Consider the following 26,877-nt stretch of genomic DNA (forward strand, 5'->3'; position numbering starts at 1 on the left):
GAGAGAGAAAGAGAAGAGAAGAGACGCAAAAAAGGTGTACGCGCGTTTGTTGTATTTCACGCTGGCTGTGTAACATTCGTTTTGCCTTTTATTCCGAGCCCACATGCGTTTTGAACGGCGGCCAAACCTGCAGCAGCAGCAAAACTCGTCTTATGACATCACCTTCTTTTGGTTTCTCACAAAAAATAGAAAGTTTGCACAAAGACTAGAGCAGAGAGAGAGCTTCACTTGCTTTTTCAATGGATCTATTATATTAATATATAGATTTGAGGTCGTGCATGATTTCATGCATCGGGAAATTCCGAAACTTCTTTTTCGCAAGAAACATTTCAGCTGATTCTCCCATCGTGCATGGGTTTTCCTTTTTATTGTTTTAATTTCTTATTTTTATTATTATTATTATATTTTGATGCGACGCTCCGAGCGATCGCCCGCTTACTATTCAAAAACCTTATTTGAATTTTCATTGCTGGCCAGTTCAATAAACCATTCAATTGTCTACAACGCATACAAATTATACGATTCTTTGTAAATCTGACCTGAAAGAATATATCAAATTCTATCAAGGACATAAATCTTTACCATAATAGACTATTTATGGAAAACCGGACTTTTTTTTTGCATCCTTTTTTATTCTATTTTTTTGTTGTTGTTGTATTTATTCAAAAGAATTGATTCGCGATCGATAAGAAAAGCAACTCTGTCGAATGAGCAAAAACAGCCCTTGAAATATTTGAGAAGTGACATCAGATCAGTCGCGTGCGTATAGGGAAGTGAATAATCTACAAAACTCATTTATCACAATCTTGATTTTCTTACATTAACTACGTTTTATTCATATAGAAAAATAGGAATAAATGTGAAACAGGGTTGAATCAGTCATGAACTATAAATCTCTATTAATAGACGGTCAAGAAATGTTATAGCAAATTTCATATTTCTACTAGCAAAGATATGTTAATGTGAATATGTTTTCACCGAGAAACATATACAACCGGGTTCTAAATTAGCAAGCGAATTGATCAGCGATGATGGATTGTGTTGAAATGTTTTTAGAGTTGGAGCTTGCTTATAGTTCCTTGTCTGGCAATTGGGTGCGTCGGTTTGACGGACGAAATCCGGTTTCAATGAATGACCGAGAATTTCGCAACTGTTTTTTAGGGCTTATACCAACCATAGGTTTACACCGATGCCCTCGAGCTTAGGCGGAGTTCTTCAGAGGCCAATGTGGTTAACTGATTATGATGTATACGAACACGTTTGATTAAAAGGAAATTGACAAATCCGTTTGACCTACTATTGTGAGATGAATTCATTCAGGTCTAAAGATTCTCATAATATTCCCTACAATTTCATATAAATTATCTGCTTTCCTTTTTAACAAACAAAAAAAAATTATTGTAGGGATTCTGTGCAGGTACAGGTTTTGTATTATAGGAAAAATCGAATGAACGTTGCTCGGTTTTACCAGTAGATGGCATATTACAATAGCATTTGTTTGAATTAAAAATGCATTTGCATTCATTTGAACTGCGCGCGTCCTTTGATAAATATCCGCCCCAAATTGCAATCGCTTAATATTTTTACCGGGATCATCAGTAAAATGTTTTAAAATTTCCTTCCAAATAACGTAAAGACAGTATAAAAAAGTGAGTAAACAGTCTGTCTTTTCGGCATCCTTTACAGGATAAAAAAAAATGTGAGAAATTTAAGAAGAAATTATTTTAATTTGAATACAACAAAGCGCAACAATCTGTGCGTCAACGCAGCGAAATTTGAATTTGATGATTGCTTTAAAGGTCCTAATCCTATTTCCGACTGGGCTTGCGTCTTCCGGTTGACGCCAATGAAAACATCCTAGACGTATTAAGGATTAACCTTGTCATTTGTTTAATTGAAACTAGACGTCACCCTTATTAACCAAAATAAAGAAAAGTGTAGTGATGGTATCGAATGGACTATCATTCTTTAGTTTTTCAAACTAATCCTACTGTGTCACTACGGGCACCGAAATCGCCGGCAAGCAAGGAATGGAAGGGAATGGAAGGAATGTGGAAGTGGAAGGATCATTTAAAAAATGGCCCACTAGAGGCATGACAATAAGTTGACATGACAACACAAGTTTTGATATAAATTACCTTCTGGCGATTAAAGTGTCAAAAAGGCCTAGTGGTAGACTGATAGTCTAAAAATCAATTGTCCTGAATACACCGTTGGTATTGCTCTACTCCAGTCAGCTCCAGTGCCAAAAAAATTTTGTCTAATGGGTAAATGATCTTATTATTTTGATTCATTTAAATTGTTTTTGAACTAAACGCATCTAAAAATGGCTTTAGAAAGCAAAGATGAAGAAATTGTTCGCATTGTGAATTGTATCAACAGCTGCTGGCCTGAATATCCTTTTACGTATGCAGACATTCGGAAACCGACGGGAGAAAAATTTAGGGATGTCTTGAGCAAGTTTCTACAAGGATTCCTTGGTTGCAATTATCAATATCCTGCTGTTAGTTATAACAATTTTTATTTTAGGTCTCTGAGTTTTTCTTATCTTTATTTTCACTCTTTTATTTTCAGATAAATATGCACAAATTCTCCTCGAACCCAGAAATGTTTGTCCACTTGGAAGGCAACCTTTCTTTGTTTCGGACTGTCAACAGGATCTTAAAGGAACTGGGATACCATAATTTCAAATATGGAGATATGATTAAACCAAGTTTGTTTACATTTGTTAAATTTTGACTTATTTGGTGTGCTGCTCAATCACAAAAAACTTTCTGTAGCTTCCAACACTGTCAAGGATGTTTTTGTGTGTTTGGTCAACTTTCTTGCCTATTTTGAAGCTGAAGAGGCAACAAAAGAAGAAGCTGAAGCAGAAATTCAGAAGTTGAAACAGCAAACCGTCCAATACGAAAAGCGTTTACTGGAGGATGAAAAATATCTCAGCAAATGCCAACAGGTTTTCAAGCAAGAACCATAATTAAGTCATTATTTTAATCTATTTTTTTCTTTCTTTTAAGAATGATGAAGAAAAAAAAATCCAGGTCACGGAATTGCGTCAAGTTCTGGTTAGCCGAAAAGAGAATTTTATGAAGATTGAGGCTCATGTTAAAAAAATGGAAGGCGACGTAGACAATTTAACTAAAAGAATTAACAACATTAACACAAGTCTTGAAAAAGCTGTCGTCACTTTGAAACAGGTATAAACAATTATTACTGTAACAACTTATACGACATAATCAGCTAGTGTTAATGGATGTCAACAATACAGGTAGACCAGGAAAAAGAAAAAGCCACCGAAGCGGTTGTCGAAGATCCAGAAGCATTGGAAGCAGAACTTTTAGCAAGTCAAGATGAAAAGGAAGCAATTGAGACTGACTTCTCATCCATCAAAAACCGATTGCCAGCTCTCGAGCAACAAATTCAGGATCGCACTTTACAGTTTCAGGAACACAAAGAGACTCACCAACGTTTGGCGCAAGTCAAAGCAAGGGAATCTAAATTAAAGTAAGTCAAATTGGTAAATGCAAATTTCCAGTCCCGAACTTAAATTGCATTTCTTATAAGACTTGAGTGGCACACTGCCGAGGCTGATTACCGAAGAGTAGACGACGAGAAGCAACTCCTAGAAAACAACGTCCAAACGGACCTGAATTTAATCGAGAGCAAGAAACGGATGTTAGTAGAATGCGAACAAAAAGTCGAACATTTGAGAGAACAACTGGAAAAAACACGCTCCGATGTGAAACAGTAATTTTTCCAAATTTTATTCGACAGGCTATTTTTATTTATTAACTTATTCGTACAATTTATTTCAACAGGTGCTTGAGTGAGGATGATTGTCGGAAAGCCCAGATGGAGGCGCGCATAATAGCTACGGAGAACGAGATTTCCCGGCTGAGGCAAGATTTGAAACTAAGTCAAAAAGTACTTGACGAAGGAGCGGCAGTGCTTGAAGCCATTTATATAAAGCACCAACGAGATGTATTTATTACTTTCGATATTTACATAAATTTGTGGTAATTATGCATCTGTACATTTTTTAGAAGGAGCAAATGATATTGAAGCACGATCAGTTATTTGAAAAATTTGAAACGTCAATGAAAAAATGTTTTCCTCAGTGAGCGTATTATTCTCACATTCTTATGAAGAAGCGTAATTGTGTCAAATTAAATTATTATCAGAAGTCTATACAGTTTTCAGTTACGATAGTTAACTATAGAAATACAAACTGCATATATTTAAAAAGCCAATTAATAATTTTATATTGCCCAAACTGAGTCATTCTTGTTCATTAAAACATTTCTTGTAGATTAAATGGTTAAAATGTTTTATACCTGGTGATGAAAATCAGGGAAAACAATTCGTATATTTCTCCTTTTGCCCTTCTATTTCCCGTAACTACCGTTAAGTTCACCTTGCCTGCAAGACCTCGAGAGACTGTCAGTAATTACGTCTATGCTTAGACTAGACCTTTCGTTCTCCTGTTTTTTTTTTTTTGTTTTTTTTGCCAAGTCCAAACTCTAGACACTCATGGGAAGGCTTTACATACCCCGAGAATGCCTAAAAGCGCTCAAAATATTAAAAAAAAAACTGCCCACTTAGCAGGTATAGTCATAACACCAAAATTAGTAAGATTTTCCGTGGATAGGTTCAGTTCTTATGCACTGTAACAAGAAACTAGATGAACTATGCTGCTTGTAGGACAACCAAATATGGAATGTCTATATGTTGCTTCATAAACTGGTTTTTCTCTTTTTTTATTACAGTTATTCTTCTGTCTGTACCCGTCTGTACCATTTGATCTACATATGCATAAGATGCGAGAAACACCTTCTTTCCTTCACTTCGTTTATTTCTTCCGCCATGAGAACTCCTCTTTTTTTAAGCTCTAAGCCACTTACCAAAGTGCTGTTGTTTAATTTTTTTATCCCAGTTATTTTTAATGTACAACACATTTATTGTCTGGAATTATCCACATCAAGTGTGGAAAAAGGTATTCCCCATCAACCCGACTGGTTGATTCAAACCAGTTCTCCAAATGCTCTTCCTTCCAAAATCAGTGAGACATGCCTGGATCACACAGAGCAATACCTGAAAGCACTCCGTAACCGGCAATTATGGGCAGTAAAAAGTAAGTTTTGAATTTATTAAACTTATATAATTTTTAAAAAATCGGATGGTACAACATCTTCTTGGGACGGATACTATTCTGATACAGTGTACCAGTCTTCTGGGAGATTAGCGGAACATCTCATTCACACTGGTAGCGGATACGTCCATCATGATTTGGGTTTCTTTGATGAATGTGTCTCCATCTATCCGTCTGACGTCCCATTCCAAGGACAATATTGCACAGTGTTTTTTGATCTCACTCCAGTTTCAAGACGACAAAATTACGAAAAACAAAACCCCGCGATTGACCAATCAATCAAGAGTGATAAAGAAGGAGAACCTAAAAATCACATTTCGAATTTTTTAATGCCAAGTATTGGATTTTGCCTTCCGTCAACGTGTAGTGCGCGTGAGTTGCGCTACGCAGTCGCTCAACGTATTGGTTATCGACTGATCGAAAACGTAAATTTTTCTTTGGTCGCCATTACAAACGAAAATTATTGTTATACCAATAACAAACTCAGCGCTCATTGCATAAAATTCGATAACATGGCAATTGGCGCATTGTAAGTAGCAAATAATAATTTTTTACTAATATTATTAGGCAAACAGCCACACACACTTAAATATATTCGTATAAATATTATATGTAAGGTTCACAAATTTGAGAAAAAGATACATAAATACGAAGTTGGATAATTAATTATAGCCATAAACTCAACAGATTTCGTTCAACCCTATTTTATTAGCCTAATAGTGCCCAAATCGCAAATATCAATGCAATTTTTTTTTTCTCAGGACTGGTTTTGGCCTTTTGGGCATTATTGTCTTGATAGCAACTATTCACGAAAAATGGAATTACTCGGACGAATCGGTCCATTCCCAAAAGATATTTCCCGTCCAGTTGCTACATTGTTTCTCCGCTCATACGAACTGCCGCACATTATTCTCAACTCAAGATGATGTCAAAGACAGCTTAGCATGTTTACATGGCATCCGAGTGTTAACTACTTGCTGGATTGTTCTAATACATGCTGCCGGAGAATTCATTCAACGAATGAGCTATACTAGGAATATGGATCTCAAGGTAACAAATATATTTTCGGATTTTTTTAAATTTGATTTAAGTCTCTCTGAACACTGTGTGGATTAAATGAAGAATGAATATCAATATTTAGAACGCAACACGATGGGAATTTCAAATAATCACAAATGGCTTGTTTGCAGTGGATACCTTTCTTTTAATAAGCGGCATGTTAGTTGCATTTACACAAATGCGCCAGCTAGATCACACTAATGGTCTATTTAACATTAAACGCTTTTATTTTCGCCGATTCGCCAGGTAAAAAATGCACTACATTAAAAAAATATATTAATTGTTTTGAGATTTATTCAGTTTAAAGGCTCACCCCGGTATACGCATCTGTGCTTGTATTTATAGCAACGCTGTGGCCTTATGTTGGAACTGGGCCCGACTGGAATTACGTTCAACAGATGAGCCAAACCTTCCGACAAAATTTGTGGGCTAATTTGCTATACATCAACAATTACGTGACCGTAGCTGATCAAAGATCAAGTTTGAGCAACCCATCAACAGGGATGATTGAATCGTGGTATCTTGCCTGCGACATGCAAATGTTCTGGGTCAGTCCTGTGTTCGTATACCCGATTTGGCGTTGGAAGAAAACAGGATTAATATGGACCAGTGTTAGTTTGTTGATTTTCCTAGTGATGAGCACTGTACCTTTCGTTGTGCACGATATACCACCCACAGTCTTATTCAGTAGACCGTAAGTTATTTACGGAGAAACGTTCCAAGTCTACAGCCCAGCCATGTCTGTATTTGACAAGTAACTTTGATTGGTTGGCTAACGTTTAGATCAGCCATGTTGAAACTTAATGAATACTGCCGAAAGCATTATCACCATACTATTGCCCGAATTCCTCCATATATTATAGGAATTCTTCTTGGATGGTATCTGCATAAAATAAAAGATACAAAAATCAACCTAAATAAAGTAGGTCGTTTATAATAACAATTTTTAAAAATGACTGTGTATCTGATTGTTGAATAATTCAACTGTTTTAGTATCTTGCAGTAGCAGGTTGGATCACAGCCATTTTACTAGGATTTACTGTCATCTATGGAATGTTTCCTTACTTGGATGAGGCCAAGACTCCAGTAATAAATCCTGTCATACATGTTTTATATGGAGCGTTTCATCGTTCGGCCTGGTCGTTGACCGTCGGTTGGGTAATATTTGCCTGCACTCAAGGATACGGAGGTAATTAAGAGTTTTTAAAAAATATATAATATTTGGGTCAAATTTTTATTCTGGCTGACAACTCTCCGCTCAATAGGTTGCATCGAGATGTTTTTGTCTTCGAAAGTGTTCTTACCTTTGAGCCGGCTAAGCTATGCTGTCTATTTGGTTCACTTCACTTTCATTAAATCATACGTATCTCACATGCGACAGCCCATTTACTTAACAGAATATTACTTCTTTACGGTGTACCTGGGAATTTTGCTCATCGTATTCACGATTGCGTCTGTCGTCTCCGTCGTGGTAGAACAGCCGTTTCTCAATGCTGACAAACTGCTCTTCCCAAGCAACTCAAAGAACCCATCTGAAAGTAAGTCAATTACTTAGACTTATTATTGTATTGTGAAGCTAAGAGCGTGTCGAATCCAGGTCGGATCTATAAAACAGGGCGCGTTTTTTCACGTTTATTATTATTTTGACCAAATATTTGTATAAATGCATTAACATCCTTTCTTAATTTAGCAAAGAAGAAAATGTAGCCGAATAAATTCCAACAGAGCAGAAGTTGAGAGAATTGCGTGTCTACAGATGGATACGTCGTAATCTACAAATGTTCTTGAAATAACGAATAAAAAAATACCGTACATGGAAATATAGAAGAAACAGAATTATTGGTTCGTTCGTAAACATAAAATATAAAATACATGACGACATGATCGAGGAATACAAAACCCAAGCACCTTAGCAATCTGTAAATTAAAAATCAGAGTTAAAATGACTCCTCAAATAAACTTCCCGATAAAAACAGTAATTTTTTTGTGAAAAGTTAGTACATACAGTAATAAAAAATTCCAGAGAGAGACACGGTGAGGCGTATCGTAGCGCGGGTTAAAATAAGCCCCGGCAGGGAATGAACCAATAATTTTGGTGGGTAGTGTAGTAATACCACCGTTATTGGAAACAACCAGAGTGGTGAATGCAGACGAATCGTTAACACCCGTGGTGGTTAGGTTAGGTTAGGTTAGTTACTGTTTTTATTTAGCTAATCTATAAATATTTCTTACGCGAAATAACCGAAATATTTTTTTCTGAACTAAATTATGTCCAAATATTCGGAAAAAATCGATAGAATAAAGATTAAGATATAAAAAAGATAAAATTGTTGCTAGATTGGATCCAATTCCACCCCTCGATGGTCCGATGAAATGTCCATGGAACAAGTTAGTGAATGACTTCTGTCTTACTCCTATGTGTTATCCATTCGGCCATTGAGGTTCAAACGAAGTCCATAAAAAAAAGTAAACTTTCCTTCCGAATTCCGATCGAATGAAATTTATAAACATGTTACAATTGTTGTTCCTCTTATAAGATTAAATACAAAAATAAAATGACCAAATTTAGTAGAAAAACGCGTGTTGATTTATTTGCTTTACAGTAAGTGCTACTGTTTTTATTTAGCTAATCTATAAATAATTCTGACGCAAAATAACCGAAATATTTTTTTTAAAACTAAATTATGTCCAAATATTCGGAAAAAATCGATAAAATAGAGATTAAGATATAAAGAAGATAAATTATTGCTATGCAAAGGTTCCGAAAAAATTCATCAAAAATGGATGCAGGCTTACTGTTTGCTGCATCATAAACATTTTCCGTTTTTGAAATTGAATCTGGCGCCAAATTCGGGTCGCGGATGCAGACGATGTTTATTTCTTTCATTCATGTTTCGTGCATTCTTCATTTCCCTGCGTGAAATCGTTAAATCCGAAGTGAACTGGAAAATTTTCTAAAATGTGGATTATACAAAGAAAGAGTGATGGTATACATTTTAAAATTCGGTTTTATTTGTACAACAGGTACTAAAGTTTCTTCATCTAGGGAAAACAATTTGGCTCTTGAATAAAGAGTACACCATAGGTAGGAAGAACTGTACCATCGAATTGTCTGATGATCTTTCTGTGAGTCGCCAACATTTGAAGCTATCCGTCGACTATTCACCACTGATTCAAGTATATAAGCATAGTTGTAACTGACATTTAGCATCCAAGTATATTTTGTTCACACGTAATAGAACTCGGGACCACCAATCTTACAAATTATGGATTTAGGATCAACTTATGGAATATTTGTTAACCTTTCTGCTACTAATACTGACAAGATTGAATCAAAAGTATGGGTTTCCTTGGATATTGATTTTACTTTCCAGTTTGGAGTCAAGAATGATTGGACAGTCAAATGGAGAAATGTCTCTGTTGTTTGTTCAGCTCTTGGATCTGTTGAAAGAAAACAGCTCCATAGAGAATTGTCCATGTTAGGAGCCAAACTACTTTCTGATTGGCAGGATGACATCACCCATTTGGTAACAGATAAGATCATGCTTACACAAAAGGTATAAATAATTTTCATGGACATGCACACAATATTTTAAATCCTCCTTAATAACAGGTATTGGATAGTTTACTTGCTGTCAAACCAATTGTGACAGTGGAATATTTTGAAAAATGGGTGAAAATCCTTGAGCAGGATCCTTCTAGTTCTATGCCTGATGCCTCACAGTTCACCCCTGTAATTGGACCAGCTCTTGAACAGTTTGACAAAAAATGCTTTCTTCCCAAAGAGGAAAGAAAGTCACTTTTTCTCGGAAAAACCTTTATATTTGCCACTCCTAACGAACTGAAATCCTCCATGGCAATCGCCGCTACGAAAGCTGGTGGAATTATTTCAAACAACACCGAGAATTTTGATCCTAATTGTTCCTTGTTGGTGGAGTGTAGCAGTCCTTCTCCGGATTACAGTCGCCTACTTACAAAAGTATCCTCTCGTGGAGAACGCTCCATCCCCCAGAACGAAATTGGTCTTGCCATTCTTTCAAGTTCTGTTGAGGTGCATTGTAATCCTCGTGCGCGCAATTTGAACCAAAATAGCCAAAGTCATAGTAATAAGCATGCCCTTGCTTCTGTTGAATGCAGTATCCGCGATCAAGAGACACAGATGGGTAACGTACCACAACTTGTTGGTCGCAAGAAGGAGTGTGAAGAACCCCCGTCCAAAAGAAATAGAATCGAGAAACAGATCTCGGAAATTTCTCAAGTTCTTCAGCCACCTAGCAAAAAAATTCACCTCGATGAAATGGTCGCCGTTGTGAGTATTATAAATTTTTTCACTTTCTTGCTCAAAATTGAAAATTTTTTATAATTTTCGTTGTTTTTTTTTAGACTTCTGAAATACAGCATTGTGACGACGAGGAAAATGAAAATGCATTGAAGAGGAAACAAGCGAGAACTAGAACACCAGCATTCCCGGAATCTTTATCCTCCGGGAGTACCAATCTTGATACCAGAACTCATGGTAATGAAAAGATGGATAAATCTCGCCAAACGGTATTCCATTCGGAGTTTGCAGGTGCTCATCCCTCAACTAGCAAAGTCAATCCAATAGATTCATCAAGCTACAATAAGAAGGCTAAAACTCGTCACGTTGAAGAATCGAATTCTGGATATGCAAATATTCAGCACCATCAAGCAAAATCAGATAGATCCCTTCTAACTAGTTCGGAGTTCCTTAGTCAAACGACATCTACTTGTCAACTCGTTTCTGTCGGTATTAAAAGAGGAAAATCTTTAAATCGTACTGAGGGCGACCTTAACAGAAGCCAGTGGTATGGTGGTAACAGTCCGGGAAAATTGAACGCATCTAAATTGATTGTAAAATCAAATTTAGTTCGTCCTGAGTTGGTCGATAAAGGAATGATATCACAAAAACTACCAAGTCAACTGAAGGTAACAGTTTATGAACTCAAATTCCGAATCTTTCTTAATGATTTAATTTATGTAGGAGAATCAGGTTATAAAAAGGATTAAATCTATGAAAATCGCTTGCCTTAAGGAAGGAAAATGGACCACGAAAAATTAAACGCAGCAGCATGCATTGATATTTAATTGTTGCTTGTGAATTTATGCTAAATAACTGAAAAATTAAGTAAAATACAAAAGTAACATTCCCAAGTGTAGTGTATTGATTTTAACACTAACGGAAATATTTAAGCTTTCTTTGCTTTATTCGCTTTTTTCTCTGCTTTCTGGGCTTTGTTGTAAGCCTTAGATTTCTCTCGCAGCTTCAAGATACGGGCGTGGGCCTTCTTGGCACCGGTAGTGTTCCTGTTGCGGATGGCGAAGAAAGCAGTGCGGATCATCTTGTTGCGAGCTTGCTTAGCCCTAGCCACCTTGAATCTTTCCAGATCACTCAGGCTAGCCCTCTACAAAACAAAATACCAGCATTAGTTCAGTGATGTTATATCATACACACAAAAGAATTCCAAATGGATCCCTTCACTTAATCATTTTGAAGAGGAAAAACTCATTACCTTCTCACGCTTCTCAATCCTTCTTGCCCATGATGTAGCGAGCCACTTGTCAGTGATTTTGTCTGCTTCCCATGCAAGCCTCAATGCTCGCTCTGTGCAGCCTCGCGTCACTTTAGTGACAAGACCTGTCAAATGCAACTCGGTGAAACGGCGAGCTTGACGAGGCACACCAGTGCAAGGGCCATCCAACAAAGCCTACATTATAATGAAAGATACATTAGAATACATTTTAGGAACGAGGCAATGTCTCGAAGAAAAAAAAATGCTCAGAACATAAACATCATCAAGAAATGATCAGACGGCAATTCCTATCATGTAATTATGAGGTTCATCATTTAAATTGTTACTCAATTTTAAATAAAGGGAAACCTCACCCTGTTCTGATCGATGATGTCGATGATGGCAGCAATCTTGCCGGCATCAGGGCCCTTAGCGATGTAGACCACGCGGCCCGTCTCAACAAACTTGGTGAAAGGCTGAAACCAAATAATAATTAGACACGTTCAATTCGAGAAAAAACCATAATAAAACTATTTGATAATATTTTCCCCTGCAACTTCTTTAAAAGAACTAAGTCCACAAGTAATATTACACAACTAATTCTACTTTTCTTCTCTAGTGCAAAACGACCACGAATTCCTAGTGGAATTGGCGATTAAAAAGAATGATTTGATTTACACTAACGACACTTCTCCTTTAAAAGATTTAATAATGCAAATTCGAGGTATAAATTCACAAAAAAAATGAAATTTTACGAAACTTTCTACGAAAATAATTTTAAGAGGAGCTCACCATCTTGCTTGCCAAACTAACGAACGACGTGCCGGAAAAAGATGGTGGCCTTGTTGAGGTTGGCTACATTAGAATCTCATTCCCTAAACACACGAAAAAGATATTCCATAAACACATTATTTTAAATTCTGAAGTAATATTCAAATTTTATCATTTACAAACCTTTCATGAACTTCAGCCAATTTCAACTAAAATTCGTAAGATTTTAATAAACTCTAATTAATAAAGAAACGCTAAAAAAGAGCCGAAATTTGTCAGACGGAGCCGGACGGAGAGAGAAAAGGAGAACACACATTTAAATGTCGAAGGTGAATAAAAAAGCAAATTAAAAAAGTGTTTGGATTAAATCTTTCTAACATAATTTACAAGTGTTTAAAAATAGTGAATTAAAATACTAATACCCATTTCGTATCGAAATTAAAGAATAACAATCTATTACGCGGCCGCACTGCTGCGAAAGTTTGTTTATTAACCATTTGGCAAACACTTTTTTATTGCCCAAGATGTCATTTATGTGTACACAAAAGTAATAATGTATGTAAACTGCTGGTCAAAATAAGAAAAACAAAATGTGGAGTTGTCACAAGTGTGGAAAACCCGTGTTCTTTGGTAAATTTGCATGTTTATTTGTTAGCTTGTATGCAGTATTAATATACAAGACTTGGAAGAAATTAATACATTTCCTTATTTTAGCTGAAAGAAAACAATCTATGGGATATGATTGGCACCCAGATTGTTTAAAATGTGAAGAGTGTGGAAAAATTTTAAAACCAGGACAACATGCTGAGGTCTTAATAGTATCATTTTCAAATAAATATTTATGATTGTTACCTCTTTCTTGTTTACACATTTAGCATAAAGGTGTTTCATACTGCCATGTCCCTTGGTAAGTTCAGTTGATATTAAGAAAAATAGTTGGGCTGTGTTACATTTATCTTAATTTCAGCTATGGTGCTTTGTTTGGACCCCAGCTATTTGGCCATGGTACTCGTGTTGAATCACACAAAAGCTTTGGAAAAATAGAGAATAAAAGTTATGGAGGAATTACAAGGTATAAAAAAAATAGGCAATTTATTGTCACACTTTTTAAAATGCTATACAAATTATTGTGTCCTCACCAATAGAACTCATCTTGAAACAACAATTAAATCATACAATCATTACCATGATGTACATGGAGGAAGTGGGGGAATTAAGAGTAGAGAAGTCAACGGAAGATTGGTGCTAGAAGGTGTCTTAAGACTATATTGGGGAGTACAATCTGCCATTCAGTTAAAAGAAGATGATGATCAGCGTCTTCCTTCAAATGGCGCAGAGGAGAAAATAACCCAAAGAAAAGTCTCAAGCAGCTTGGGATATCAGGTACTAAGAAAATATTTACTATAATGCAGTTCAATCTTAAGAATAGTTATTTATGTTTGTTTGTTTTTCTTTGTAGAATGCAAACATGTCTTCATTTGACGAGTCTGATAGTGACGACGACTCTTTATCTGAAAATTCGTCAGTCATTTCTGCGTTTAGTCCAGCTGTAAACGGTTCGGGGTATGAAAAGAAAGTGAGCTTAAATTCCGAATCCAATGATGTATCAAAATTCAATACGGTACCTTCTAAACTGGATCCCAAGCAACTTGGTCGAGATGAATTAGACGAGCTTATACAAGTCGAGAGAGAGTGGAAAGATCACGAAAAACCTTATTCAACTTTGCCCAACAAAATTTCTTTATCTCCCAGTGAAGTAATGCGTACTATTTTGTCAAAGACATCAACATAAAGAAATAATGTATGTTCTCAATAGGTATGCCCGACGGTGATCGAAGAATCAAGTTCAAAAGCCTCTGTAGTCGAAGATGCAACTTCGCCAACAAAATCTACAGCACTCCGACGACGTCCAGGCAGGCGCTTCGATAAAACCAAATTAAGGCGCCGTTGTTCTATAAATGGGCATTATTACAACAGAGAAACCAGTGTTTTTACTCCACCTTATGGTAATTGGCAATAATACTCAGGAATAAATTTTTCCTTACTAATACGAGGACCACTTAACACTTTTAGGCAGTACGATGAGTGTATGGACTACGTCTCTTGTAAATACTCAGGAAGTGATCAACATGCTTCTCGACAAATACCGCGTTGAATGCCCTGCTAGTAATTTTTCTCTTTTCGTCGTTAAAGACAACGGAGGTACCAATTAAAATATGAAGCATTTTGTGGATGACACTTCTAATAGTTGTACCATTGATCATTAGAGCGAAGAAGAGTAAAGGAAGATGAGTACCCACTGCTGTTGCGTGTGATGCAGGGGCCGGATGAAAGCGTAGCCAAACTTTTTCTGGTGGAAAGTGAAGGTGAAGGCAGTCACGAAGGTATTAAATATAAAACCTGTCCTGTTTTTAGATCTCATTAACACACTGCGCATTAATTAATGTATCTTAATTTTTGCAAACAGTCAGCGCTGCTGTTGCGCAATTTCTACGTCTTAGTGATTTTGAATTACAATCAATTCTAAGGCTTTACTGTGAGGAAGAAGAGCGTGAAGTGCAATCGATTAAAAATAAGTATTGAAAAGCTCCATAAGTTGCATTTCAAATAAATGTAAATAATTTGTTTTACCTCCAATTACATCAACAGGCACCGGGAACTGAAGCGGCGCATTAAAAAACGGATGCAGGAATTGAAAGTAAAATTATGAAATCTTCTACAGAGTGTACGGACCCATCGTTTTACTATGATCAAATTACCAATCGATTTTTTAATCTGTTAACAACAACAAAAATTCGTCGGACAATTGAAAAGGATTTTTTTGTTGCCCTCTGAAAGAATCTCGTTTCTTGATCTGACATATTAGAGGTGGTGACCTACGATCTTGTTGATCAGCTTGGAGTGACCCATATTCTTTGTTTCATTGGCATTCCGTCGAAAGATTTTTTTCCAACAGACTTTTTTTTTCTATAAAATGTTTACATTTTCCTCATTTATGATCTGTGCCATTCAACGTTCATTTTTGGTGTACCTCATGCTCTCAAATTTGACTTGCCCGAGAAACAATACAGTTGTTTTAACACAGACATTACCTCCTTTGGGGGGTGATATAGGACGATGTTGGCTATTAAAAAAACAAACGGAAAAGAAGCCTGGATCAATAGTTGAGTCATATTTAGACTTGTCTGTCACATCGAGTTGCAGTGCGACTGTGCAAAGGAGGTTGAATCAATATGAGAGGGAAGGGGCGAGTGGTATGAGGGGGTTGGGGAGGGTTGGAATCGATCCCGGGAATCCTTGGAAGCGCACACTAGAGACTGGTGGCGGCGACTGGCACGAAACGTCCCTCCTGAATCAATGCGTTGCCTGGCTATCCAGACGAAGGTTCTTCTGTCGGTGCCTTACTCATTTAACTGGATTCTCATCACACTACTTTCGAACCCAAATCATTTACCTAGTTGGTTCTGAATATTTGTGCGCGAATTTTGGTTTCGCTGTCACCCTTCGATTCGGCATCTGTTATTTTATCATCGTCTGAAAACCTGCGGTTTGGAATTTACCATGGCTACTTACCATCCCATCATTATCGGTTTAACGGCCCTATTCTTCTTCGCAACCCTGCATTCAGGTTAGTATGTCTGGCTTCTACCTAACGCATTCGCTTCATTTGCTCTCAGACCATTAAGAAATATCTAGAAACACTTTTGGGATCATGAAAAAAGTCCAACTATTCCGAGCCAGCAAATTTCTAAATTAAGATATTCCAGAATTCTGTGCAAAATTAGAACTATTCCTAGTGTGCAACCAGGCATCATATAGCATTCGCTTGTGACTGCTGTTTAATGTTAAGACTATAGGAAAGGATCGATCGATGAGGATTTGTCTTCGCAGCTCGAACGATTTCTAGTTATATGTCTCCTTCTTATCCTAACTATTTTTTTTTCCGGGAATTCAACTAACAATTGACGTTGATTCCATTTCCTAAATCTCTCCGTTTCTTTTTGTTGGTAACTTGTCGTATAACTTCCTTTGAAAACAACTCAACAACTCTAGCTATACAGATATAATTTACATATTCCGGTGTTATAGTGATTCGATCTGTATTTCCCAAGTATTTCCAATTCTAATAACTCTATTGGGCGACTCAAGTCTATCTAGCGCCATTTTCTGGGAACTGGGATCGATTCTTAGCGACAATGCCTCTTAGGAAACGCGGTTGGTTTTATCAGTACCGTATCTAACAACTGCGGGAACGTTACCATGGTGCCGTCACTTGCTTACTGCTTTGTAGAGCTTGTTTAATGCCAATCCGGTGCCGTGTGCCATGCAAGTCTGCCCTTGAGCTAAAATCGATTTAGTATCTTCTATACTACTATGTCAAGAAAAGAAAAAAGCAATTCAAAATTGAATTAACCTCTCCAATATTTGTCACCATTCAATTTAGCCAACTGTCTTCACTGCTGGGACTGCAACTCAGCGTACGATCCACGATGCGGAGACCCATTCGATAACCATTCCATCGCCATGGTCGACTGTAGCCAGATGTCTTATCCGCATTTAAGTGTAAAGGAAGCCACCCTATGCAGAAAAACTACGCAATCAGGTTGGAATTCATTTATTTCTAACTATTGATGAAAAAGTAAGACAGACGGAAATAAGGGGTGGTCCCATTTGTTTGCATTTCTGAATTAAAATAACTGACAGAAAGAGATTAAGAAACTAGACAACAATTTTTCACAAGACCACACTCGTACGGATTATAAAATCGCTGACTAACGTTTCCACAATTGTGCGGGGCATGTTATTTCCATCGATTTCATTTTGAATTGATTTCTTGATTCATTGATATTCATTGATATATGCAGTCAACGGAAACTTGCGTGTGGTCCGCAGTTGTGGTTGGCTCAACTCAAGCAACGAAGACGACGGTAAAAGCTGTTTCAAACGGTCCGGTTCACAAGACGTCTTCCTCACCCATTGTACGTGCTCCGGCGACGGCTGCAACGGGTCTCCATCTCTGATGCCCACCGCCCTACTTACCATTCCCGTCCTCTTAACTGTCGTTTTCTATCCGTTCTCAGTTCTGTTCAGCGGTTTCTGTTGATATTGTTGAATCTCGTTTATTTGGCAAGTTCGTAGTTACAATAAGATTTAAAAAAGAAAAAAAATCATACATATATTTCCATATCTCGGACTACCGGAGAGATTAACCTGGTCGAGAGAAGCCACTGGCCAAGAAACCGGAGCTTGCCAATACGGTGAGTACGCTGGCCTCTTGGTGAGTGGCTTCTTCGTCCGTGCCGAGCTGTGATTGGCTCAGCCTGATTAGATTAGTTTAGCTTAGGTTAGAGATAATTGTTAAAAATTCCACTATTCATTTCAGCTCTATGTTTATTGGTATTGTTAATTTACTTGTTTCATCTGATCCGAAATCCAACATCTTGCACATTTGGAACCATTTCTAACCTAACTAAACTAACAGCTCCCTAAAAACAAAAATTATGTAAATCTCGTAGTTCCCATGTAGGAATATCAAACATCATTATTTCACTACGGTGTAAGGTGTATCTTATTAGTTCTACGGAAAACTTAATAGCAGTCCTACGGAATACGCCTAGCGATATTCAAGCAGTTTATAGGCATTCACCTAATTCGGTTTGTCTCGCGATCGATGCTCCGATGGAAATTCTTCAGTGGATGTTTTCTAGGGTCAGACAAAAGCAATTAAAAGTAAATCAATAATTAATTCGGGTTAGGTAAGAAATGCAATCTAAAAGAACGAAATGTTTAAATGATTAGCGTATCTTAAAAGCTTAAATGCACACCCATTAATCTAAATTGCTTGAATGTTGACCTTTCTGAGAAAGATCTTACAATTTCCTTCCATCAAACTGTGTTTTTTTTTTCTTCTTAATTACCCCCACCGCACCTGGTTTGTCCATTCCAAAACCGGTAGTCCGGAAATATCCCCTGAACCATTTGACGGCATGTAGGGAAACATCTCGACTCTCATCCACTGACACTGCCAGATCGTCAAACGATAATTGACAGGTTTTCAAAAAATCAATTTTACTTGAATGTTTCGAATGATTAAAAAATATGTGTGCCGGAACAACACTATGTAAAAGGCGTTTTTCGCTAAACTGTCCGTGCACCGTGAGCCGATAAATGCATCATGAAAATGTTGCGTTGGTGTAGCGCACTAGAACGTAATACCAGCCACACCATCCACTCGAATAAAGCTCCCAATGAATAGATTCATGCCCCCAATTCCCGATGCAACCAACCTGATCGATGCAAAAGAATTATCAGCCGATAGCAAAACTTTTGACTTTTAAACTTCGAACTTTGAATACACTATAGGGCCTCCAATCTTTGAATTCGTTGGCAATAACGATTTGGAATGGCCGTTTTGATGTAGAGACCCGCGAATACATGTTCACCGGTTGCCTGGTACGAAAATAAAAACCTTCATTCATTATTTAGTCCTACACGAATACAGTTTCTTTAAAATGACATTTCGTCGAGTTGCTGAGCTTGTCACCGGTTTATTGCTGGTTAAAAACCTCTGTGCGGGAAACTCCAGTCACACCAGCTTGCAGAATTAAAAAGATTAACTATTTATAGTGCCCTCATGACTTTCTTCATCTAAGTAGCCATCGCAACATTCAAGCTGATATTGTCAACTTCCATTCCACGAAAGACTGTTTTCTTTAACCAATTTATTATTTATACCGAATTTTCTTCCCAATCCACTGGTTGATTCATCAACGTTCATCGTGTTTGATTGAGAAATACACCGTCGAGATATACTTCCAATAAGCCTGCCTTCATTTTGATTTCATCACTTATTTAACTGGTATTCATTTCAAAACAAGTACTGGCCACACTGTGACCACACCTTTGTATGCTTAGACCATGTTGTTATCTTAACTTACAACAGTTGTAAGGGTGAGATGAGGCTAAAGCGTAGGCAAGGATAGAGCACTGGTTATCCGTTATCACAGGTTACCTATCAGATGTCAAATAGATAGCAGATAACTTTGACCAGTAACCACGCACTGTTTCGAAAGCTTGGCAAAGCTTCTTTTCAGATTGTTAAAACTCTTTGCGTGCAACGCTTCGTACCACTCAGCCGTCCATCGTACAGGTTGAAATCAAATTTCAATTCATCTTTAAGTGTCGTTGGCTATTTTAACAAAATGGCGAGATCATCGTCAGACAGCAGTGATGACGAAAGAAAAACGGTCCGGATAGGACCTGCTCCTCCAATCCCGAAGAAAACTTACGCCACCAAGAGTTCAACGATGCAAAAGAGGAAGAAGCAGTGTTGCCTTCTGATTAGGAAAAAATGGTTCATCGCAGCGATGAGCGCATTTATTCTGCTGCTCATTTTGGCCATTGTTCTGGGCGTGACTTTGGGTGGAAAGAATAAGTCGGTTGTTTACAGCAATCCAGTCAATTTGACGTGGTGGCAAAATTCCACAATCTACCGTTGCTACGTGACGTCCTACGTCGATTCTGATGGAGACGGAATAGGAGATTTCAAAGGTTCTTTTCGTTACGAAAAACTGAATTCATTACTCATTGTGAAATGTTTATCTATACATTGGAATCTGATTGCAATATCTAGGAATCCAGGAACGCTTAAGCTATCTAAAAGAACTTGGAGTTGACGTTTTATGGTTGTCACCTATCCAGAATACGGTAAATACTACTACGAGTCCTTTTTCAGTGATTTAATATTTGATGTAGTAACTCATTATAATTTCAAATGCCCGACTTCTTTAAAAATGCAGAACACAGTGTCTGGCACCGACGTAATCGACGCGAAACAAGTTAAAATTGAATATGGCTTGCAACAAGATTTTCGGAATCTCGTCGCTGCCGCCAAAGAAATGGGTACCTATCAAATTCTCAATTAAATAGAGCATTATTACAGCAATCCAGTTTTTGAAATCAAAATCAAATATCCATTTGTTTAAGAAATTTCCCGTAAAATTCTAAACCACCAAAAAAATAAAAATATTATAGTATTTATATTTTCAAAATACGTGACTAGCGTATCTTTTTGCAGACCACGATCATTATTTAAAAAAAAATAAAAAATAAAAAATTTATAAATTTAGCTACAAATAACAAAATAATTCAACTTAAAAATTTCCACCATGTAGGAATCAAGGTGATTATGGATATCATTTTGAATCATAGCGGGAGCGCCCATAAGGTAAACAAGAAATATATAGGAATATATTAATTTCGAACTGCGTTCCACGTACCGTTTGACACGTTTCTTTTTTTTTTTTTCAACCAGTGGTTCAAGCAGTCGCAGTTGTCAACAAACCCTTACAAAGACTATTATATTTGGAGCAAGGGTAAATTAGGAGGGTTAAATGACACTAAACCTCTACCTCCCAACAACTGGGTAATAACAAAAAGGAGCCAAAAAACTTGAATAGAATATCTGTCAAATGAGATTTAAATAACGAATCTTTATTAAATAATTTTAGATTTCACTGTACAACGGCTCCGCCTGGCAGTGGAGTGACAGCAGACAGGAGTATTACCTTCGTCAGTTTTGGAAAAACGAGCCCGACCTTAATTACCGAAATCCGCAGATTATCCAAGAAATGAAGGTAACAAACCACACCCAATGTGTTAACAAACAGATTCACATTTTTATAATATCAAATGTTGAAATTTTGTTTTAAAGACGGCGGTTAATTTCTGGTTGGAATTGGGGGTGGATGGGTTCTATCTCCGCGACGTCTCATTTTTGTACGAAGATGCCCAGTTAACCGACGAGAGTCAGTTGAGTAGCTCGCAGGAATACGTTTTCCATAGCCACAATAATACCCGTGACCTCACTGAAAGTTACCAAGCTGTGAACGACATCTTTTTTGGCGCTATTCAGCCACGGATGAATGCTGACAGGTAACTTTTGAAAACCGCTACACGTCAAAATATAACGGTGCGCTACAACTTCTTTCGTTTGCCTTGTTCTCAGAGTATTGCTTATGGAAACTAACGATCGAGTCATGAGTGATGAAAAGTGGTTCCAAACATATCAAATGATGACGACCAACGCGCTCTACAAATTGAACTCAACATTCGACGGTTTGCAACTGAAAGCTGTTGTTGAACATTCACTCGAGGCCTTCAACAAAACACACGTAAGCGGTTCATGTTCTTGAAAAACATTTAAATATTAGAATCGACATTGAAAAAATGTTTCGACTTTAGGTGTGGCCAATCTGGTCGCTAGGTGACGAGACAAAAAGTCGCATCTCGTCCAAATTCAATCAATTGGCTGTCGGATTACAAGTAACTCAAATATTCCTGCCGGGTTCATCGTCCATCTATTATGGTGAAGAGATCATGTTGAGCAATAACCCGTCAATCACATACGATCAAACAGTTGATAGTGCTGCCAAGGAAGCTGGCCAATCGAATTATAATAAAATATCGCGGGATCCCTTCCGCACTCCCATGAAGTGGAACTCTTCCCGAAACGCAGGTAATTACCTCTTGGCTGTACATTTTTACCGTTGTTTATTGCATGGTTGTCTGAGAAAGGTTTCACTGTCGCGACAAATCCTTGGCTTCCGGTGAACAACAACGACCCGACTGTCGATTTACTAAAATCCAGAACCAATTCCATTTGGTGCACAATCAAGGACATGATTAGCCTGAAAAAGAGTTCGTTAGCATTGACGAATGGAACTATTGAATTCCCGATGGTCGACGTGGATATATTTTCTTTTACCAGGTATTTTCTCGAATTTTGGAATTTTGGCAATTTGTACATTAGTTCAACACCCTATTAATTGTAGAGTTCACGCATCAAACAATACCGGATTCCTTATTGTTTGGAATGTCGGTAACCAGCGCAAAACCTTGTCTTTTAATGATGTCCAATACATCTCTAATGACATGACAGTGATCCGAAAAGTCAGACCGGAGGGAAGTCGAACGTGAGTTTTTTTTGTATGTTAAAAGTTTATTTTTATCTTAAAAAAATTAACGCTGAAATTTTAATTATTTATTTATTTAAAAAAAAAATGTCCTTCATTACCTCTACAGGGAGTCTGCGCCAGTTAAAAAGTCAGACGTATCAGTGGATCCTAAAGAGCTCATCGTCTTTTCATTCTGGAAGCAATGATGTGGTGGACTTGAGGGTAATATGTTGCTATCAGAAGGAGACGAGAAATCTATAAGCTAAAAGAGAGACGCCAGCTTATTACAAAGAAAAACTTGTCGGTATGAAAAAAAAAAAATGTTTAGTTTTTAAGAGATCATTTAAAACGTGACACCATGATTTATACACCCCATTTCAGATAACAAATCAGACATTTTACAATACAAATCATAAAAAATGTTTAATTTTTTCAGGTTTTCTTTGCTTTTGAATTGCATGGACAAGTGTTTCCAAGATTTAATTATCAATTTTATTTTAATGCCTTCCCGTTTTCATCATGGTTTACGTGACCTCAAACATATTGACAAGGGATAAATCATGGGCGATTAAAAACTAGTCCATAGATGACTTAAGGATTTTAATGCTTTGGGAATAAAAATCTGGCACCAGAGAGAAATATCGGGAATCGGATCATAGCCTATTACATCACATGGCTTATACATCTGAACTTTAGAAGCATTCTAATTGTTTTGTGAAACCTCCGATCGAAGATTCATGTTTCTTGGAAAAATTTCAAAAGAGCTGCTGGGGGTGTATATGTTGACGGAAGATTTAAAGGTCAGTTAGTTGTCTTCAAGACTTAGAGAAGGACGGATTGACACTCGTGAAATGCGGACTCATGGAGGCGTATATAGAGTCCAGCAAGATCATTTTACGAAAAAAGCTATTCTAAAACGGTTATACATTGTAAGTTTAAGATTTTTTATTGCTTACTAGCTTAAATAAGAAAGTATGAGGCATGAGCATGATACATATTTGTACTACGGCCATTTCCTATTTATTCTTTTACTATTTGTCGCGAAAATTATGAACCATCTAAATCTTTTGGGTTGAAAAATATTTAGATAACCAGACATTTGCTGAAGGTCCCGTTGTTATCTTTGTTAATAACAGCATGTTGCTTCATGATAACCGAGGAAATGCGATCCTGGAAGCGCCAAAAAAAGATACCAAGATCAGTTACTTGGTTCCAAATGTCCAGAAAAATGATTGAAATTTCTTTTAAAAAAATCTTCCAATGTCAAAAAGTGTGGAAGTTTCTACAGAAACTGTTCGACCCATCACTGACACTGCCAAAATCAAAATAACGTATTCCTTTGATTCCTCAAATGTAAAAAAAAAAAAATACAGTTTTTTAAATACAATAATTGTTTGTCTGATTTTTGATATCTTGGTTTCCCTATTTTTTTGGTATAGACATATAATTTTTACTACTTTTACGGTTATCAAACGTATATTACTCGAGCTGTAGTAAATGACGAATATTTTTATAGCATTTTTGGTGAATTTTTTAGATATAATATGTATTTTTTTTTACTTGTATATCTTTCCGATTTGATGAAATATGACGTACGAACTTGCGTTAGCAGTTTTTGGGCTTCCCAGTATCGATTGGTCAGATTATTATCAATCGAATTTCACTGTAGCTCCACTAGTTCGTTTCCGGATTAAGTTGGAGCGCCTGACAAAATAATTTGTAAATTATGAAGTTGCAAATGTGACCTTCGGCGAAGAGCCTACAGTAATTGTACTTGTGTAGAACACAACAGAGAAAAAAAGAAATTGCGTGGGGACTGGGGACTGAATCATTCCAAATTCCCGGAATAATGAAAGCCGGCCTATATTTTATACCGGAAGTGCTAGATTATGTCGGGCCTGGTGTCTCAAGCAACGAAACCTATCGTGACGGATATAATCTTGATTTTGAAGGAAAAGGCAAAAAGGGCTAGCAATACTGGGCTTTAGACGGCCATGGGTGACTTGTTACAAACGCCCACTCGCGCTCTACTGATTTATCCTTGGCTTTTTGACACACACAATGTACTATTTGCCTATTTGGTCGCATGTGAGCGCCCAGTGAAAAAGTAAGACAAACCTTGAAATATTCACATATGGAATTCACAAGGTGGTAACCATCAATAAATCAAAAATAAACACAATGCCAAATTCTGATTCCAACATAGTTAGACCGAAATAATGTTCAAATGAAATGAAATGAAAGATATTCAAGACGTTATCCAAGCAAAGCCAAAAAAAAGGAAAGTTTTGGCATGCAGAAAAATGTTATCTATAGTATAGATAGCACCCGCACGCCAAGCATTATTTCAGCCGTCCATGACAAAACTTTTATACTGATCTCTTTATACTATACCATACCCCCTTCGAGAAGCAAAAAATGTGACAAAATTGTAAGTGATAATTCCTGCTTTTTCGTGCGTTTGTTTCTACATGTTTACCGTATTTTACGATCAAGGCCTTCCGATGCATGAAAAATTTATGAAAAGGGTGCCGTAAACAAAATAAAAATAAAAAATAAAAAAAAGAGACGAATATCTTTAGTTCCGTTGTCCCGATGACTTTTTTTTTATTTTGAATTTTATTTTGTGCCATTTCAAAAGAATAAGAAGCCTATTTCCTTTTTAAATAGTGTTAGATTTGGTGATTATCTGTGCCGAACGGTACGTTCTGTTTTCCAGTTACATTGGTTTCCATTCCATCTTGAAACAACATGCAGATATTGAATACAAAGGAGAGTCTATTGCATCCTGTGTCTTCCTTTTTCTTATTATTGTGTTTGAAATTTTAAAAGGGAACCAAGAGGAGGAACAACACTAAAAGAACGAACGCGACGAAATGGGACTTTAAGGACGATGTCAAATTGAGTCGTATATTTCAGGGCTATTGTGTCTTCCGTTGCTTCGCTCCTTATCACATGGCTCACTTTTGGGTCGATATTATATTCTGTTGATTATTGCCAGTATTGCGTAAGAGTTACAATCTATAAAACTAAACAAATAAATGACCGGCAACCGGAATATGGACTCGTTCCTTTGGCCAACTTTCGTTATGACTTTTCAGTAGGTTTACAAACAAAAATAAAATTTCGAATAACTCGTTTAACAATAGGACGCATAAAAAAAGTCGGTATTTTACTATTTTCTAACAAAACCTATTCTTGCTTCCTTCACGACGCTGCTGCATGGGTGTATATAGTAGCCCGAATTCAAATAATAGCTCGCAATAATTAGAAGTTTCCTTGGCGATATTAAATTGGGCAATGGTGGGCGCGCTGGAACCTTATAGGAATATGTGACAATTATCAGCGACCGCCAGCCATTTTCGACCAGCAGACCGGAAGCTCACGTTCACCAATCACGTTTCAACAGTGCTGCTCTCACTTAGATGCGGTCTGTGATCAACTTGTGTGTGTGTGTGTGTGTTTGAGCACGGAGGGCGAAGTGAATTTCGGTTCTTTTTTGTCTATCACTAAACTCAATGGCGACTTTTCCCTATAGGACATTGCTATGGGTTCATTGCACTTGCTTGAAGGTTACAGAGACAGAAAACTCATATTTAATAATTAAGGATAATGGCCGTACTTTTCTAGACTCGATGGTGTTGGCGGTTATTAAAAAATGTATTTATCCTAAATGATCCTGTTCATTTACTCATTTACTTTACTCTGTTCGCGCTCTTGTTTGTTCAGCAAATATTCACACAATGTGGGAACTGTTGCACTTGTTCAGACATTGAGTCATTGCGTTTCAACTGAAAAAACGGCCAAGGTTTTACACAAAATCACCTAAACCTATTTGAGTGAGAGTCAATTTCACGGAGGCTGATTTTCGCCTCCTCAGTTTAAATTGAGGGAAACACGCAAAGAGATTTTTTCATATGTGTTGTGAAATATTTTCTTTGTTGAATATTTGATGGCGTTGGATTATCATAGCTACACCGGGCAGGCAATCACCATTTCTTATTTTCTAAAATATATAAACGTCCTTTTGAAATAATATTCCAGCTATTTTTAATTTTTTTTTATAGCATTATAATGATTCGATGGCTGGAGGTCGCTTTTGTCGCATCCATTTACCTTGAAATGTCCTTCAGCCGGTCGATTTTCCTACAGCACACACACACTTGTCATATATATCTACAAGAAGACCGATCGTCATTCGGTGTTCCGGCACCTTGAGTTACAAAAAGAAAAGAAAAGAATGCCTTAATAAAAAAATGATTGACTGAGTTTGGCTTGGGTGTAATGGACAAGTATTGTTTTTGAACGCAGAAAATGCTCAGACTCGTACGGAAGCGTGTCTTCTGTTTTCTGGTTTTCCTCAACAGTCAAAGCGCAAACAGTTAGGTGGGACTGTCTGGAATAATTCATA

The 26,877-nt window shown here is 37.1% G+C and overlaps 7 protein-coding genes across 8 annotated transcripts; 6 read left to right on the plus strand and 1 right to left on the minus strand.

The window, feature by feature from the left end:
• Nucleotides 1–2,112: 2,112 nt before the first annotated feature.
• Nucleotides 2,113–4,250, plus strand: LOC124321262 (tropomyosin-like). Its single transcript, XM_046784178.1, has 9 exons — nt 2,113–2,267; nt 2,337–2,503; nt 2,575–2,713; nt 2,781–2,956; nt 3,018–3,197; nt 3,269–3,504; nt 3,565–3,747; nt 3,819–3,981; nt 4,044–4,250. Exons 1-9 carry the CDS (start codon nt 2,264–2,266, stop codon nt 4,119–4,121), a joined length of 1,326 nt encoding a protein of 441 aa, XP_046640134.1. The 5' UTR covers nt 2,113–2,263; the 3' UTR covers nt 4,122–4,250.
• Nucleotides 4,251–4,831: 581 nt separating this feature from the next.
• On the plus strand, nt 4,832–8,054 carry LOC124328749 (nose resistant to fluoxetine protein 6-like). The gene is made up of 9 exons (XM_046787587.1): nt 4,832–5,131; nt 5,219–5,678; nt 5,911–6,199; nt 6,291–6,454; nt 6,516–6,902; nt 6,992–7,130; nt 7,202–7,397; nt 7,474–7,746; nt 7,899–8,054. Exons 1-9 carry the CDS (start codon nt 4,864–4,866, stop codon nt 7,913–7,915), a joined length of 2,193 nt encoding a protein of 730 aa, XP_046643543.1. The 5' UTR covers nt 4,832–4,863; the 3' UTR covers nt 7,916–8,054.
• Nucleotides 8,055–9,086: 1,032 nt separating this feature from the next.
• Nucleotides 9,087–11,383, plus strand: LOC124329831 (nibrin-like). 2 transcript variants are annotated; one of them, XM_046788680.1, is made up of 7 exons: nt 9,087–9,195; nt 9,255–9,385; nt 9,448–9,765; nt 9,822–10,517; nt 10,592–10,724; nt 10,779–11,155; nt 11,211–11,383. In XM_046788680.1, the coding sequence occupies exons 1-7, from the start codon at nt 9,168–9,170 to the stop codon at nt 11,286–11,288; spliced, it is 1,761 nt and encodes a 586-aa protein (XP_046644636.1). In that variant the 5' UTR covers nt 9,087–9,167; the 3' UTR covers nt 11,289–11,383. The 2 variants fall into 2 exon arrangements, with proteins under 2 accessions (XP_046644636.1, XP_046644626.1); XM_046788670.1 differs by having other exon boundaries at nt 10,592–11,155.
• Nucleotides 11,369–12,614, minus strand: LOC124330096 (60S ribosomal protein L14-like). Its single transcript, XM_046788689.1, has 4 exons — nt 12,532–12,614; nt 12,114–12,215; nt 11,740–11,934; nt 11,369–11,631 (listed from the first exon to the last, which is right to left on the minus strand). Exons 1-4 carry the CDS (start codon nt 12,532–12,534, stop codon nt 11,416–11,418), a joined length of 516 nt encoding a protein of 171 aa, XP_046644645.1. The 5' UTR covers nt 12,535–12,614; the 3' UTR covers nt 11,369–11,415.
• A 383-nt stretch (nt 12,615–12,997) lies between these two features.
• Nucleotides 12,998–15,596, plus strand: LOC124320631 (ras association domain-containing protein 6-like). Its single transcript, XM_046783479.1, has 11 exons — nt 12,998–13,140; nt 13,225–13,319; nt 13,386–13,417; nt 13,478–13,582; nt 13,656–13,893; nt 13,970–14,266; nt 14,327–14,516; nt 14,584–14,712; nt 14,778–14,894; nt 14,978–15,086; nt 15,160–15,596. The coding sequence occupies exons 1-11, from the start codon at nt 13,101–13,103 to the stop codon at nt 15,218–15,220; spliced, it is 1,413 nt and encodes a 470-aa protein (XP_046639435.1). The 5' UTR covers nt 12,998–13,100; the 3' UTR covers nt 15,221–15,596.
• A 236-nt stretch (nt 15,597–15,832) lies between these two features.
• LOC124326430 lies at nt 15,833–19,329 on the plus strand. The gene is made up of 3 exons (XM_046785265.1): nt 15,833–16,138; nt 16,955–17,113; nt 17,376–19,329. The coding sequence occupies exons 1-3, from the start codon at nt 16,072–16,074 to the stop codon at nt 17,612–17,614; spliced, it is 465 nt and encodes a 154-aa protein (XP_046641221.1). The 5' UTR covers nt 15,833–16,071; the 3' UTR covers nt 17,615–19,329.
• A 258-nt stretch (nt 19,330–19,587) lies between these two features.
• LOC124326208 (maltase 1-like) lies at nt 19,588–22,757 on the plus strand. Its single transcript, XM_046784920.1, has 12 exons — nt 19,588–20,061; nt 20,144–20,217; nt 20,310–20,412; nt 20,685–20,737; nt 20,825–20,935; nt 21,021–21,146; nt 21,224–21,444; nt 21,518–21,683; nt 21,754–22,027; nt 22,087–22,279; nt 22,344–22,484; nt 22,594–22,757. The coding sequence occupies exons 1-12, from the start codon at nt 19,713–19,715 to the stop codon at nt 22,670–22,672; spliced, it is 1,890 nt and encodes a 629-aa protein (XP_046640876.1). The 5' UTR covers nt 19,588–19,712; the 3' UTR covers nt 22,673–22,757.
• Nucleotides 22,758–26,877: the final 4,120 nt, after the last annotated feature.

This window comes from Daphnia pulicaria, chromosome 1, assembly GCF_021234035.1.
Source record: "Daphnia pulicaria isolate SC F1-1A chromosome 1, SC_F0-13Bv2, whole genome shotgun sequence".
NCBI lineage: Eukaryota > Metazoa > Arthropoda > Branchiopoda > Diplostraca > Daphniidae > Daphnia > Daphnia pulicaria.